Source organism: Lithobates pipiens, unplaced genomic scaffold, assembly GCF_037356315.1.
Source record: "Lithobates pipiens isolate NorthernLeopardFrog02 unplaced genomic scaffold, aLitPip1_a1.2 Scaffold_8, whole genome shotgun sequence".
Lineage (NCBI taxonomy): Eukaryota > Metazoa > Chordata > Amphibia > Anura > Ranidae > Lithobates > Lithobates pipiens.
Window position 1 is genome coordinate 657559373 of NW_027507903.1, and position 17737 is coordinate 657577109.

Genomic DNA, 17737 nt, shown 5'->3' on the forward strand with positions numbered 1-17737 from the left:
CACAGTGTCGTCCAGTTCTGGGAGGGCGTCCATGGATGTCCAACTAGAACCACGCTCTCCGCATGCACCCTTCAGACACAGCTGATCACAGATTTGGGGTATATGGCCCTGTACCATGTGATCAGCCGTGTCCAATCACAGCTGTTCGCATGTAAACAAACTTGCCGGTTATCAGCATTCCTTTCCTTACGCGTTGTCACAGCGCGAGGAGAGGAGAGCTGGTAACCGGCAAGTGTGTCAGGGGACATTTACACTGATAATCAGGACACTGATTAGTGATCAGTGCAGCCCTAGCAGTGCTGTCTATCACTGCCCATCAGTGCCTTCTCATCAGTGATTATCAGCATTGCCTATCAGGGCCACCTATCAGTGCCCATCAGTACCGCCTATCAGTGCTCATCACTACAGCCTATCAGTGCCCATCAGTACCGCCTATCAGTGCCCATCAGTACCGCCTATCAGTGCCCATCACTACAGCCTATCAGTGCCCATCAGTGCTAGCTATCAGTGCCTATCACTGATGTCTATCAGTGCTGGCTATCATTTCCCATCAGTACCGCCTATCAGTGCCCATCAATACAGCCTATCAGTGCCCATCAGTGCCAGCTATCAGTGCCTATCACTGATGTCTATCAGTGCTGGCTATCATTTCCCATCAGTACCGCCTATCAGTGCCCATCACTACAGCCTATCAGTGCCCATCAGTGCTAGCTATCAGTGCCTATCAGTGATGTCTATCAGTGCTGGCTATCATTTCCCATCAGTGCCACCTATCAGTGCCCATCAGTCCCGCCTCATTAGTGCCCATCAGTGCAGCCTATCAGTACCCATCAGTTCTGCCTTATCAGTGCTCATCAGTGTCATCTCATCAGTACCCATCAGTGCCATCTTATCAGTGCTAATCAGTGCCGCCTCATCAGTGCCCATCAGTGTCACCTCATCAGTGCCCATCAGTGCAGCCCCATCAGTGCAGCCTCATCGGTGCCCATCAGTGCCATCTCTTTTTTTTTAATTATTCTTTATTTTTTCACAAGAATACAGTAAAAAGTAGGCATGTGAAACACATAAAACAACTCAAATTACAATGAAAATTCATGCCTCAACACCATTTCTAAATCAAAGCTGCATTCCTTTTTCTCATTGTTTTCTCTTTTTTATACATACAAGACAAAGACAGTTCCCCTTTCCCTCCTAGTATTCTATGGACCCTAAACCTTAAAGCGGGAGTCCGCCGGGAGTCCGCGTTTTTTTTTTTTTTTTAAAAGCCAGCAGCTCCAATACTGCAGCTGCTGACTTTTAAAATAGTGACACTTACCTGTCCAGCGTGCCGCGATGTCGGCACCCGAAGCCGATCTCTCGATTGTCTCTCGGATACTGCCGCCGCCATCTTGGGTATGGGAATCAGGAAGTGGAGCCTTTCGGCTTCATTTCCCGGTTCCCTACTGCGCATGCGCGAGTCGCGCTGCGCAATAAGGATGGACCCGCTGCCTCTGGGATCTGTGTGTTTCCCAGCAGGCAGCGGGGGGACTTTCGGAAAGGGGCGTAATCTACGCCCCTTTCCGCAGAGAGATATCCCGGAATCGGGTGCAGATACCTGTACTGTACAGGTACCTGCACCCCCCTCCCCCCTGAAAGGTGCCAATTGTGGCGCCGGAGGGGGGGAGGAATCCAATGAGCGGAAGGTCCACTTTAGGGTGGACCTCCGCTTTAAGGGTCCAGGAGGGCCCCATCAAAAACACAAACAGAAAAAAAAATCAGTGCCATCTCATCAGTGCCCATCAGTGCCATCTTATCAGTGCTCACCAGTGCAGCCTCATCAGTGCCTAACAGTGCCATCTCATCAGTGCCCATCAGTGCAGCCTTTCAGTGCCACCTATCAGTGCCCATCAGTACCGCCTATCAATGCCAATCAGTGCAGCCTCATCAGTGCCTCCTCATCAGTTCCCATCAGTGCCGCATCCCAAGCGCACATCAGTGAAGGAGAAAAATGAAAAACACAGTGGTGATTAAATACCACCAAAACTAAAGCTCTATCTGTCTAAAAAAATTAAAAATGTTGTTTGGGTACAGTTTTGCGTGGCTGCACAATTGTCATTCAAAGTAAACTCCAATGTACCCAGAACCCTCTTAAAAGGATGCCGATGGCAAGGTGTTAAAAATGTGTGTTTTTATCTAAGCCCTTGTACACATGGTTGGACATTCCAACGGAAAATGTCCGATGGGACCGTGTTGTCGGTTTAATCCGACCGTGTGTGGGCTTCATCTGACTTTTTCCGTCGGAATGTCCAACCAACAAAATTTGAGAGCTGGATATAAAAAATTTCCGACAACATGATCCGATCGGACTTTGTCCGATCATTTGTAGAGAATTCCGATTGGGCAAAGTGCCACGCATGCTCAGATCAAATTCCTAGACCAAAGCTATTGGCTACTAGCCTGAACGTAGTCCCGTCGTAACTAAATAACGTCATCACGTTACGAACGATCAGATTTTCCGACAACTTTGTCCGACCGTGTGTATGCAACACAAGTTTCGGACAAAATCCGTCAGACAAAATCCGATGGATTTTGTTGTCGGAATGTCCGACCGTATGTACAAGGGCTTAGTGTCCAGGCCACTTAGAAACAGACCTTCTCTCCCCTGTACGTTTTATTTTTTTTTATTTTTTTGCATTGGTACATTGGCATAGGTCTACCATGTCATTGGCTTAGGCATACCATGCCATTCTGGGAAAAGAGCTTGTTTATTAGCCCCAAAAACAGCCCAAATTGGATTGCCTGGTTCACACCCCTCCCCCACCGTAGACTTGGAAGGGATATGCAACACATTTCTAATGAAAACTCCTTTCAACTTGAAATTGGTCAGCTTCACTACTCACTAATAATTAGTCGGTATCACTAAATGCTAAAATATATATATTTTTTAATTTAAACATTTGCTTCTGAAAATAATACTAAATTCCAGCATTGATAGAAACAGGAAATTGAGAAATAAGTTACATTACCACCACCGTTTATTGTTACTATTACTAGAACTAATAAAAATTCTGTACATATTAGCAGTACAATCAGCAGACAGCAGACATTTCCAAAACTTCTAAATCCCTGTCCCTGGAATCCAGACACAACTGTCAGTTACGATAGCGTCAGTTAATAAATAACATGTACTATATTTAAATGGCTTCTTTGTGAGAGAATAATGGGGGCCACCATTGCTAAACTCTCCTTTTGAGAGTGCTAGTTCCCCGGCTGTCAAGGCAATGCTTTGACTTCAATGCTGTCTAATGCCGCGTACACGCGATCGGAAATTCTCGTCGGAAAAAGCTCTGATGGTTTTCCCATCGGAATTCCAACGGAATTTCGCTCAAACTGTCTTGCCTACACACCAAATTCCGACGGTCAATAACACCGCGACATACAACACGTTAGACGGCACTATAAAAGGGAAGTTTAATGCTTCCGAGCATGCGTCGGAATTTTGCATGTCGCAATTGCATGCGCACGATTGAAAAATCCGATAGAAAGGTTTTCCGTCTGAACAAATTAAGAACAGGCTCTCAATCTAAAGACCGTCGGAAATGCCGACAGAAAAAGACCGATGGGTGTACACACGGTCGGAAAATCCGATGAAAAGCTCCCATTGGACTGTTTCCATTGGAAATTCCAGCCATGTGTACGCGGCATTAGTCTTTAGCCTGATTCTGATTTTTAATAAGGGGATGCTTGTTTTAGGTTGGTGACACAGCCAGGTACCAACTATTTTCAGAAGGAGGTCTGCAGTGGCAGCCTTCATACTTCACCCATGACACGGTCACAACTTCCTCAAAGCATTGACTGGACAATAAACCAAACTCATTGCCTGTCCTTGTGGTGTCACCAAACTCAAAACTCGAGTTCTCACATCACCGGATAACAACAATTTCCCTTTGGGATTAATAAAGTAAAAAATAAAAAATAAAAAATTAGGGATGAGCTCAGTGTTTGGGCCAAACATAGCTTCAGTCCAAACCTAAGTTCTGTCCACATGTTTAGAGTGTCCGAATAAAACAGCTTCCAGTTGTCAATGGTTTCTAATGCCGCGTACACACGAGCGAATTGTCCGGCGTACTTAGTCCGGCAAACAATCCGGCTGATAGTCCGGCGGACTTTCTACCGGACGGACTTGGCCACACACGGACACACAGAAAGTCCGGCGTTTGCTAGCGTGATGACGTACAGCACGTACGACGGGACTAGAAAAAGGAAGTTCAATAGCCAGTAGCCAATGGCTTCCTTTTTCGTACTTGCTTCTGAGCATGCGCCATTCTTAGTCCACCGGACTAGCATACTGACGAAACGTATTGTCCGCTGAAACCCAAGTCCGACGGAAAGATTGGACTGCAAAAATACTTTCTAAGTCCACCGGACTTTATGCTGGAAAAGTCCGCTGAAGCCCACACACGATCGAATTGTCCGGTGAAATGCGTTTCGGCGGACTAAGTACGCCGGACAATTTGATCGTGTGTGTACGCGGCATAAGGAAGCAGAGGGTGCCGCCTCCCTACCAACCACTAACATCATCTGACCCATTCACTTATATAGACAGGGATCAGAGGAGTTACATAATTGTCTAAATATGACCACATGGCCATATCTGAGCAGCAGTGGCGTAACTAGAACCTTCAGGGCCCGATGCAAGAAAACATGAAGGGCCCCCCTGAACCCCAGCCGGGGCCCTTCACTCCGAGTCCGGCGGTGGAACTCCAGGGCGTGGTCACAGGTATGACCTTTGTGAGCCCTGTAGTTCCACCACTGGTATCAGTAGTTTTTATTTATTTATTTTTTTACATTTTTAGGTGCCCCATTGGGGGACTGTCCCTAGGCAGGATTGGGTCCCCGTCCCCAGAAGAGATGAGGTCCTTTTCTCCAGGGCAGATGAAGTTACTGCCCCTAGGTGAGAAGGGGTCCCAGTCCCCAGGGGAGGTGGGGTCCCTGTCCCCAGGGGGATATGGAGGGGGTATGTAATAGTGTGTGCTAGCTGCCTATGCTGCTGCCGACCATATGTAGAGGGGGTTGCATGGGCCCCCTGCATCACAGGGCCCAGTTGCAGTCGCAACTGCTGCACCCCCTATAGTTACGCCCCTGCTGAGCAGTAACATTGCCCAAATATGGCCATGGCATATTTGGGCAATGCAGGGGTGGACTGACAACTCATGGGGGCCCCCGGGCAATAGGAGATTATGGGGCCCCCAGGCAATCCGATATTATGGGGCCACACAGTATACACACACACACAGTACACACAGTATACATAGACATGTTTCTATTGGCTGAGAAGGTACTGGAGAGGTGGGGCAGCTGTAATCTCAGGATTTTTAGACCAAAAGGATGTGGGTAAGGGACATTTCAGAGACAGATGTAAAAAAAAAAACACATATTTTTACATACTGTCCCTGGTTTTACTGAGGCTGGCAACCCTGATGGGGCCCCCTAGTGGCTCGGGCCCTCAAGCAGTGCCCGAGTGGCCCAATGGTCAGTCCGCCCCTGGGGCAATGATGGTACCATTACCCCTGCCCCTTCCCTTATTATAGCTGATGAAAGCTTCGGGAGATGTCATTCTGCTAGTGGTACCACCGAGATAAATAGTGTGTGTCAGATCGTCAAGTATTTTTAAGTGAGTCAGCAGGCAAAAGGCATTATGATCGAAGGTGGATTTACAACGAGGGGCTTTTCGGGGATTTTTCTTTTAAAAAAAAGGACTTGTTAAATGGTTGGGTGTCTTTATTTTTGGGTTACATTTTTTTATTCGTGAATGAATAGGGGTAGTCCTTACTCATTCACGAATTGAATGGGCGAGTGGTATCTGGGGTCTGGGGGCTTCTAAATGCCTATAAGCCACCCAAAAGCAGACCACCACAAACACTGGCCAGGGTTGTGGGGAAAAGGCCCTTATCCTCATTAATATGGGGACAAGGTGTTTGCCGGGGAAGTACTTTGCCAAGCAATAGACTCCCCCTCCCCCAATGTTGAGGGCATGAAGACTAGCATGAAGGAAGAGGGTACATTATGCCTCCCCTTTCTTTTAAGCATTTAAAAAAAATCACTGTTCCTAACGGAAACAATTGAGTACTGTCCGTGATACTTTTGTTTGCACTAACATACCATTTTTTAAGGACCAGCTTTTGGGATATGTCCTCTTCTTCGAGGTCCAAGCAGCACGAATTCACAAAGTTCTAGCAGGAGGTTAGAAAAAGACAATCTCTGAGGGAGATAAAAAAGCAAAAAAACAAAAACAAAAAACAAATGTACACAGCAATGGTAATCAAACTAGAATAAATAGTGAGATGCGTATCATAGGACAGTACTCAATTGTTTCTGTTGCAAGTGCACTAATAGGGCTACAATCATCTCAAGCAAAATGGAAGATACTGCTCCTGACCAAATGGATTTTTTTTTTGCATTGATACTTGTTACCCAGGGCAGTGCCCACCCCGTGTTATTTTTATTTTTTTTTACCTCCCCTTGCCTATTTGATGAGAAAATAGGATGTTTTTACATTTTACAGATTGGGTTCTTTTTTATACCAGTGGGGTTCATGTTTGGCATCCAAACTCCTTTGAAGTTTGCTGAACCCTACTGGAACCGAACACCCAGGACATTTCAGAACATCTCTACTATTAACACCCGAATATCTTTAAATAACCTTCCCATAAACATATCCCAGCATGGAGGGGCTCAGTGAAGGTGGTGGTGAAGGTGTGGAGGTGTCGGATCGGGTCACACAGATCATAAAAGGAGATCCGCCCGGCCTCATAATCCAGATATATCCTGACTCTCTTACTGGAGAGATTGGGGGGTAAGAGGATCCTTTTTCTTTCATGTATCACCAAATACTGATCACCAGTCCTGTACAAGGCCCAGGACTTGTTATTATATCCAAACAATGACTGTAATCCTCTCCTCTCTATACTGGGGTAACACACCCCGACTTTCCATTTATCTGACCCCCCGACATCCACTTCCCAGTAATGTCTCCCTGAGGAGAAACTCTGACCGCTTATCACCTGAGGATAATCCTGGAATTTCTCTGGAGTTTTTGGGCGATTTTGGTCTACATCTGACATGGATACAGTTTTCCTGTCATCTGATATCTGTAGAATATTATGAGCTGTGTTTCCATCCAGTAATATGTCTGCAGCTCCCTGTATATAGAAGTATACATTTACCTCTGTTATTATATCAGATAAACCTGTGTGTAAGACCCCCGCCACATCCAGACCCCCTCCATCATGAAGGAGCTCCTCATGTCTCTCTCTGTCCTCATTATCTCCATCCTCAGTATCACACAAGTCACCTGTGTCTGATTCCTGTAAGACAGTCAGTGGATCCGTCACGTTACACAGCTCCTCAATGTGACGCAACTTCCTGGACAGCTCCTCCTTCTTTATTTCCAGATCCCGAATCATATCCACCATTTTGAGGGAAACTTGCTGTGCCTGCCCATGGATCTCCCCCAGGACTCTCTTCTCCAGGTCTTCCAGACGTCTCCTGAGATCTTTAAACAGGGCAGTGACTCTCTTGGTGTCACCAGTGGCTTCTTCTTCTACTTTCCTCCTGTGTTCCTGCAGACTCTGGACTCTTTCCTCCGTTTCCTCTCTCTTTGTCAGAAGATTCTGCAGAACATTCCTCAGTGTCTCCTTCTTCTTCTCAGAAGCCTCATCCAGTGACTTTATTTCATGTCCTTTATGTTCTCCAATCATAGAACAAGACACACAGACACAGGTGTCATCCTCAGCGCAGTAATACTCCAGGATCCTCTTATGGATGGAGCATTTCCTGCTCTCCATTGACAAGGTGGGGTCACATAAGACGTGTTCTGGGGACTTTTTATGGGCATTCAGATGTTTATCACACAGAGAAACCTCACAGTGCAGACAGGATCTAACAGCAGGTACAGGAGAGTCCAGACAGTGAGTACAGAATATCTCAGACTCTTTCTGATCTGGCTGAGCAGACAAGAGATTCTCCACCATGTTACGTAGTTTCACATTCCTCTGCAGTGTAGGCCGATCCGGAAACTTCTCTCTGCATTCAGGACAGGAATATCCTCCAGACCCCTCCTGTGTATCCAGCACACCATCAATACAGACCCGGCAGAAGTTGTGTCCACATTTCAAGGTTACAGGATCTGTATAAATGTTCAGACAGATGGAACATTGCAGTTCGGCTCTTGGATCAGCAGACGCCATCGCTGACAGACCGGAGAGAAATGAAAGTGAAAGTCTCTGAAATTCACTTTACCAGTTATAGCTTGCTATAAGCTCATCCTTCAGTTTACATATTTAAAATCATTTTGATGCCAGATTATTACAAGCCCTTCAAAGGTTTACAGTTAAAGTGTTTGTAAAGGCTCATTTTTTTAAATAAAAAACATGTATTAGTGTACCACCGCCTGGTTAGCTGCTGTAGTCAGAGGAGTGGGATTGTGTCTGTGGATAGTGACTGTTCCGGGTTAGACCTGAACTTGATCACGATTGTTTGTGGTTCTCAGCTGCAAGGGTTTTAGACTGCTCTGTTATTTTTTAAACTGTGCTAAAACCCCTTTGTTGATGGTCTTCAACTGTGAACGTAGTGACTGTGCTACTGCTATAAAAAGAAGTGTCCTCGTCCTCAAGCGTTTTAGAGTATCCCCTTCCTCATTGTTTTCATTCTTTTTCAAGTGTACAGCAATAAACCTCGAAAAAGAAAAGACATCCCTTAGCCCTTGTACACACAGTCGGACATTCTGACAACCAAATCCGTCGGATTTTGTCCGAAACTGTTGCATACACACAAAGTTGTCAGAAAATCCGATCGTACTTAACGTGATGATGTTATTTCGTTAGGACGGGACTACGTTCAGGCTAGTAGCCAATAGCTTTGGTCTTGGAATTTGATCTGAGCATGCGTGGCATCGGAATTCTCTACACATGATCGGACAAAGTCCAATCGGATCATGTTGTGGGAAAATTTTATAGCCCAGCTGGAAAACTTGGTCCGTCCGATACTCAGACGGAAACAGTCCGATGGAGCCCACACACTGTCGGATTATCCGACAACACGGTCCTATCGGACATTGTCCATCGGAATGTCCGACCGTGTGTACAAGGGCTTAGACTAATTATTGAGCCTGACTGAGTGAACTGCACTGTACTGGAAAGAACTTGGGCAATTTCAACAGCCTTTTCAGGGGTTAGCGCTTTATGTGGGGGCTCGTCCGGGATTTCTTACAGTGCAGGTGGTCGTTGTCATTAGCAACCATCAGTGGACCTGAAAAATAGGAAACCACTGCTCCAGGTCGGTCCACCAAGATATTGCTCATTCTCCTGGCAGGTAGAGGTCCCAGGTGCAGGCTGATTGCACAAACCAAGTAGATAAAGGATGAACAAACTCTGGACAGCCGCACTCCGGATCAGATGAAAAGTAAAAGGTGCCTTTATTTCTTCAAACTAAAAAAAACCTCACATCAAGCAAATAACAGCAACAAAGGGAAAAATTAAAAAAAACTAAACTGTTGACGCGTTTCACGCTAAAACTAGCGCTTACTCATAGCTAATTTTTGTTCTAAATGGAAGACAAATATATATCATGCAAAGGTCAACGTGTGATCATAAAATTAAGAGTGAAAACTAGTGACAGCTGGTGATCCATCATCGCGAAATCTCCACACGTGTGACTCTTGCATCATTCAATCAGAGTGATTGAGAGTAGATAAAAGTGAAAAGAAAGAAGAAAAGGAAGAAAAAGGAATGAGGAGGGGGTGCCCCCTAGATTTGAATGAAATATGTCAAATATATAAAAAAAAAAAATTGTATATACATGGTAAGACATGTGTATGAAATGAAATAGAATTAATCTTAAATGTGAAGATGATAATAAATGGGGAACATCACAAATATATGTGAACAATGTAAGTTGTTCATTATAGAAAATTCGTGCTTAAAAGAATATATGTATCTAAAGCCAAAAATAAAAAATGAAAAAGGTATAAACATATAAAGAATTCATCATAATATAATTGCAAATACATCCAAACGTAACAAATGAATTAATAATGAACAACTCCCTATACGTAAAATAAGAAGAGCCGTTATAGACTTCCAAGTTAAAGCGGGAGTCCGCCGGGACTCCGCGTTTTTTTTTTTTTTTTTTAAAAGCCAGCAGCTACAAATATTGCAGCTGCTGACTTTTAAAATAGTGACACTTACCTGTCCAGCGCGCCCGCGATGTCGGCACCCGAAGCTGATCTCTAGATCGACACTCGAGTGCTGCCGCCGCCATCTTGGGTATGGGAATCAGGAAATGGGGCCTTTCGGCTTCATTTCCCGGTTCCCTACTGCGCATGCGCGAGCCGCGCTGCGCAATGAGGACGGTCCCCGCTGCCTCTGGGATCTGTGTGTTTCCCAGCAGGCAGCGGGGCACTTGCGGGAAGGGGCGGGCACTTGCGGAAAGGGGCGTAAGTTACGCCCCTTTCCGCAGAGAGCTATCCTGGAAGTGGGTGCAGTTACCTGGATTATACAGGTAACTGCACCCCCCTCCCCCCTGAAAGGTGCCAATTGTGGCACCGGAGGGGGGGGAGGGTTCCGATGAGCGGAAGGGCCACTTTAGGGTGGACCTCCGCTTTAAGAAAATCACACGTTGAATATAAAATCATAAATGGTTCAAATGTGGCCAAGTCTATATATGTAGACAATGTAAATAAATAAAAGTAGAGAACAGCCGGACATAAAAAGGGAAAGAAAAAAAAAAGAAAAGAAAAAAGACCCAGAACCCTAAGGCCCCTTTCACACTAACGTCCCGTTCAGGCCCGCCTGTCAGTTTTTCAGGCGGACCTGAACGGGTGCTCCATAGAGCTCTATGGAGCGTCGGATGTCAGCGGTGACATGTCCGCTGACATCCGACCCGCTCCGATCCGAAAAAGTGTGACGGAGGAAAAAGCTATTTTTCCATCCGTCTGCGGATCGGATCGGATGACGACGGGCACTGCGGTCCGTCGTCATCCGATCTCCCATAGGGGAGAGCGGCGCTGTGACAGGTCCGTCCCTGCGCAGTGTGCAGAGACGGAGCTGTCATTTCCCTGCTCAGCGGGGATCGGCGGAGTGATCCCCGCTGAGCAAACGGACATCCACGGGGCGGATCAGAACTGATCCGCCCCGTGTGAAAGGACCCTTACAAGCGATAAAATGAGCACTGTTGCAAAAATTGGAGGGTAGAAAGCCCATGCGATAAAGTTGAGAACGAAAACAGTTGACTGGACAAATCCTATTATATCACTGACAGACACTGGCATACGAGACCCCTCAAAGTAAATATTATAAATGAATAATATAATATTTACTTTGAGGGGTCTCGTATGGGACTACATCACCCCCTATAGACCAGAGCCATTCTTACATCTCTGCTATAGGACTACATCGCCCCCTATAGACCAGAGCCATTCTTACATCTCTGCTATGGAACTACACCCCCCCCCCCCCCCATAGACCAGAGCCATACTTACATCTCTGCTATAGGACTACATCACCCCCTATAGACCATAGCCATACTTACATCTCTGCTATAGGACTACATCGCCCCCTATAGACCAGAGCCATTCTTACATCTCTGCTATGGAACTACACCACCCCCTATAGACGTGAGCCATTCATATATGTCTGCTATGGGACCACAACGCCCCCTATAGACCAGAGCCATACTTACATCTCTGCTATGGGACTACATCACCCCTATAGACCAGAGCCATACTTACATCATTGCTATAGGACTACATCACCCCTATGTACCAGAGCCATTCTTACATCTCTGCTATGGAACTACACCACCCCCCTATAGACCAGAGCCATTCATATATGTCTGCTATGGGACCACACCACCCCCTATAGACCAGAGCCATTCATATATGTCTGCTATGGGACCACACCACCCCCTATAGACCAGAGCCATTCATATATGTCTGCTATGGGACCACAACGCCCCCCACAGACCAGAGCCATTCCTAAATCTTTGCTATGGGACTACATCACACCCTATAGACCAGAGCCATTCTTACATCTCTGCTTTGGAACTACACCACCCCCTATAGACCAGAGCCATTCATATTTGTCTGCTATGGGACCACAACGCCCCCTATAGCCCAGAGCCATACTTACATCTCTGCCAGGGACCTGTTTATTTACTAAGAACTTCCTCACAAAGCCATTCAGGGAGATTTATAGGAGAAACAAGGCTTTCTTCGGTGAGATTGTATCACAAAAATGATTTTATCCATATGTAAACCATGGACGAAAAAAAACCTCAAATAAGACAGATGTTTTGATATATTGATCCTTGTTAGTTTGAAACAAGTACTTTTACTGTGGTTAAAAGTATACAATTTATTATATTGTTTGTTATATTTAAAATTTCCCTTAAATTCTGATACAAAACATTGAAAAGTTATTTACAAATGAAAAGAAGTCTTTTTTTTTTAATGCTTTTTAAACCCCTTCCTGCTGCCGCCACTCGGCCCTTTAACAGGTTCTAAATGCTGGCAGGCTGAGGTGGACATTGCGATCATGAGATCACTGTAATTGTCAGGTATTCCTGGGGTCTCCCTTAAAATTCATACCAGCTCCCAGCAGGTGCCTGTTACTAGGGATGAACCAAACCAACCCCCCCCCCCCCCCCCCCGGGTCGGTTCACAGCAGAACATGCGAACAGGCAAAAAATTTGTTTGAATACGCGAACACCGATAAAGTCTATGGGACATGCACATGCATAATCAAAAGTACTAATTTTAAAGGCTAATATGCAAGTTACTGTCCTAAAAAGTGTTTGGGGACCTGGGTCCTGCCCCAGGGGACATGGATCAATGCAAAAAAAAGTTTTAAAATCGGACGTTTTTTCGGGAGCAGTGATTTTAATAATGCTTAAAGGGAAACAATAAAAGTGAAATATTCCTTTAAATTTAGTACCTGGGGGGTGTCTATAGTATGCCTGTAAAGTAGCGCATGCCTCCCGTATTTACAACAGTCCGAGAGTAGAGATGGACAAACTTCCGAGGTGACATTTCGCGAGCGCGAACCGCGAACGCGGCCAAAAGTTTGCAAACCACAAAGTTTGCGGCGGGGCTCCATTGACTTCAATGGCAGGCGAACCTTAAAAACCTACAGGTCATATTTTCAGCCACAAAATACTTACTAGCTGTGCACACATAGTCCCACCACACGGACACTGACATAACACATGTATGAAGTGAATCTGGGATCGACAACTACAAGCATTCTTTTTTTATATTTGACATTTTGACAATCCAGGACTCAGGAGTGCATGAAGGCAATGAAGGAGAGGAAAGGTCAGGGTAGGCTATGAAGTTCAGGAGATGATCACCAACACCGAGATAGCGAGCACTGACACCAGCACCGAGATAGAGAGCACTGACACCAGCACTGTGATAGAGAGCACTGACACCAGCACCGAGATAGAGAGCACTGACACCAGCATTGTGATAGAGAGCACTGTCACCAGCACCAGCACCGAGATAGAGAGAAAGCACTGACACCAGCACCGTGATAGAGAGCACTGACACCAGCACCGTGATAGAGAGCACTGACACCTGCAACGAGATAGAGAGCACTGACACCACACCAGCACCGAGATAGAGAGCACTGACACCAACACCGAGATAGACAGCACTGACACCACACCAGCACTGAGATAGAGAGCACTGACACCAGCATTGTGATAGAGAGCACTGTCACCAGCACCAGCACCAAGATAGAGAGAAAGCACTGACACCAGCACCGTGATAGAGAGCACTGACACCAGCACCGTGATAGAGAGCACTGACACCTGCAACGAGATAGAGAGCACTGACACCACACCAGCACCGAGATAGAGAGCACTGACACCAACACCGAGATAGACAGCACTGACACCACACCAGCACTGAGATAGAGAGCACTGACACCAGCACCGAGATAGAGAGCACTGACACCAGCATTGTGATAGAGAGCACTGACACCAACACCAGCACCGAGATAGAGAGAAAGCACTGACACCACACCAGCACTGAGATAGAGAGCACTGACACCAGCACCGTGATAGAGAGCACTGACACCAGCACCGTGATAGAGAGCACTGACACCTGCAACGAGATAGAGAGCACTACTCTTCATCAATTAGGTCTTGCAAGAAACCATATGGATGGAAAATTGACCGGGAGATCAAGCTTTCAGTGCTCTTTTGCCTTCCACCATATTCCACCCAGCTGAAATCTTTAGCTCTGCATCTAACAGACCTTGCAAGATACAATGTCTACTCATCCTGGAACAACAGAGGCATTTTCCATCTATGTGACATGCTTCTCTTAGTTTCATCACACAGAAAGAAAAAAGCAACGAGGAATTCAAAAGGGCTTTTTCAAAGGTGTGGAAAAAAAAGATGATGTCTCTGTCAGAGAATGGTTTGCAGAAGATTGGCACATAGAAATTTGCCAATGCAAATGCGCAGAAGAGCAAGAACGGCCGAGAAACTTCATGTGCTAGTACACATGTGCGTACGCCAAAGCGCACACAATACGTGACAAATTCTGGTGCCCAGTGGCCTATTAAAAGTTAGCAACATGATCCATTAGTTGCTGGATGATCTTCAGCTTCCCCTGTGAGTTCCTGTGATCCTGATATTATTCATGTGTGAAAATTCATGTGCCAGTGCGCATATACGTACGCCAAAGCGTGTGCATGAGCCATTAGTTGCTAGATGAACTTCAGCTTGCCCTGTGAGTTCCTGTGTTCCTGATATTATTACTTTTTATAATTGTAATTTTTATTAATTTTTTCAAAATAAAAACAATACACTTGCGCATTGGAAAATTCAGTAAGCAGAGATGAATATAGATCATAGCGAAAACATTAGTTACAGAAGACAGAGAAAAATGTCCACATATGCAAACACAAGGGTGAACTGCATAACCATGTCTTGTACAGTGAATAACAAAAAGTTTATGTAAATCAAAACAAACAATTATGTTCAACAAGAGGCCGGCGATCAGAAAAAGGCAAAACAACCAAACATTCACATGGTCATCATAGTGAGTCCCCGGGGGGGATAAGTTACCCGGAGGATTAGGTAGGGAAAGGTGGGGGTGGTAGCCAGCAATAAAGTGCCACGATCTGCAACTGCAGTCAGATGGATATACAGGTGGGGGGGGCCCCGTATTCCGTCCGATCCCAGGGTTCCCACACTTTATCAAACTGGGGAACCAAATCATGCACCGAGGCCGTCAGATACTCCATTCTCTGAATTTCGGACACCAATTGGAGAAATCTAGGCCAGGGGGGAGTTGCTCCGGACAGCCAACACAGTGGGATAAGCCTCTTAGCAGCTAGTAAAATATAAGAGACCAGCCGATTGGTATTTTTAGGTATGCCTGGAATAGGGATACCCAGCAAACAATATAAGGGATCGATCGGGAGGGACAACCCCGTCACCTCCACCACCAACGACCCCATCGATATCCAGAAAGGCCGTATCAAGGGGTATTTCCAGAAAATATGAAACAGCGACCCAACGTCAAGTCCACATCGCCAACAGCATGACGAGATTGAGAAATCGTATTTGTGGATGACATCGGGGGTCTTATACCAAAACATAAAGATTTTTATTGCCGTTTCCCTTTGTGTGACACACTTAGAGGATTTAAAGGTAGAGGACCAAATCCTATCCCATGTCTGCAGGGAGATGTTGTGGTTTGTCCAACAACTGAGACCATCTACTCATATACAGATGTGTAAATTAATTTAGAGGAGTCGACTCATGTAGGATTCAGTGAATAGAGGAAATTGAATTTAGTTGATGGGGACCCTGAGCGCAGAGGTGCTCAAAGGCTGTGGGTTTATCAAGGATTAAAGTCGGAGATTTGGAGCTAAAGAAGTGTCTGACCTGTAGGTAGAAGTAAAACGAGTGTTTGGGGATGTCATATTTTTCCCGCAGGGTCTCAAAAGGATGAAGTCTACGTGAAACAGGCTGTACCAGATTTCTGAGTTGGAAAAGAGGGGGATCTAGCCACGCGAAAATCCTACCCATAGACAATCCATCAGGGATAGTAAGGTTAAATAGGACATTCGTGAGGGGGGGCAGGCCGAGGAGAGGGAGTACTTTTTGTTGCAGTTTTGCCACAAGTCTAAAGTGAAGGACATTGGGGCCGTACATTGACGTCTAAGGTTAGGGTGTAGTGGGGATGGGGCTCCCCAGATCAGGGAGCATGGGTGAACCGGATACAGGACCCCCTTCTCAATAGCAGCCCACCGACTCGTGGTATTAAGAGAGGACCAGGTAGCAATAATTCGTAAATGGGTAGCATGGAAATATTTCACAATATCCGGAGCTCCCTATCCCCCCCGACCTCTAGGCGCACGGGATGAGCTGGCAAAGCGATGAGACCTGTCAGCCCATATAAATTTTAGAAAACGTCTTCGGAGAAGTTTAAGCTGTGGGGTTGGGATGGCAACTGGCAGTGTCTCAAAGTGGTAGAGCAGTCTGGGCAAGACTGACATTTTAAGGACGTTGATCCTGCCCAGCAGGGATAAAGGGCATTTAGACCAGGTCAATAGTGAATTATTTATATCCTGAAACAGGGCAGGAAAATTTGCACAGAACAGGTGGGAATAAGAAGGAGTCAGAAAAAACCCCCAAGTATTTGAGTGAGTCACTGCACCATCTATAGGGATAAGATTCTTTCAGTCTAGAGAGTTGTGTGGCGGGGATGTGTATGGGAAGGTCCTCAGTCTTGGAGGTGTTAACCTTGTACCCAGAAATACCCCCAAAGGATGTTAGTAACTTGTGCAATGAGGGGAGGGAGATCTGTGGATTGGTAATAGTTAGCAAGATGTCGTCTGCAAAAAGTGATAATTTATACTCTCCCTGTCGCAGCAGCACCCCACGGATATCTGGATGAGAACGTACGGCCTCAGCTAGGTGTTCTAGACATAAGATGAATAACAACGAAGATAGAGGACACCCCTGCCGAGTACCGTTTATCAGGGGGAAGCGAGGCGACAAAAAGGACGATATCTGTACCTGGGCAGTAACCGTTGAGTACAAAGCTTCAAGTGCCTTTAAAAAGGGGCCCTTGAACCCATAGACTTTAAGCGTGGCGAACATATAAGGCCAGCTAAGCCTACCAAAGGCCTTTTAGCTGTCTAAACTAAGTAAAAGTGCTGATTTGTTGATCCTATCCAGAAGGTCGACCAGGTTGATCATACGGCGGGTGTTGTCTCCGGCGTGTCTGCCAGGGACAAACCCCACCTGATCTCTGTGAATAAGTTTGGGGGCAAGAACTGATAGCCTAGAGGCAAGGATTTTCGTAAATATCTTATAGTCAGAATTCAGAAGGGCTATAGGCCTATAATTGTCCGGGATGGAGGGGTTCCTGATATTATTTGATTTCCTGTTCCTGACCCGGATTGACCTGTCTTGTCTGCATCCCTGGCTTTGACCCTTGGTACTTTGACAACAAGGGAATGTTTGGAGGTTACAATGGAAAAACAGCTTTGGAGGTTTCAGCACTAGGAGTGTGCGGGTCATTAAAAGGTCTTGCATTTCCCATACCGGGAGTCGAACCCAGGCCACCTGGGTGAAAACCCGGAAACCTAACCGCTAGACCATATGGGAAATCTGGCTTAATTATTTTGAAAAAAATAGAGAAAACCAAAGTGAAAAAAAGATCTGCCACCGCCAT

At 45.9% G+C, this 17737-nt stretch overlaps 1 protein-coding gene across 1 annotated transcript; it reads right to left on the minus strand.

Moving 5' to 3' along the window:
- Window positions 1–6534: 6534 nt before the first annotated feature.
- On the minus strand, window positions 6535–8249 carry LOC143964220 (E3 ubiquitin-protein ligase TRIM21-like). Its single transcript, XM_077473925.1, has one exon. It carries the CDS (start codon window positions 8226–8228, stop codon window positions 6657–6659), a length of 1572 nt encoding a protein of 523 aa, XP_077330051.1. The 5' UTR covers window positions 8229–8249; the 3' UTR covers window positions 6535–6656.
- Between the last annotated feature and the right edge of the window lie 9488 nt (window positions 8250–17737).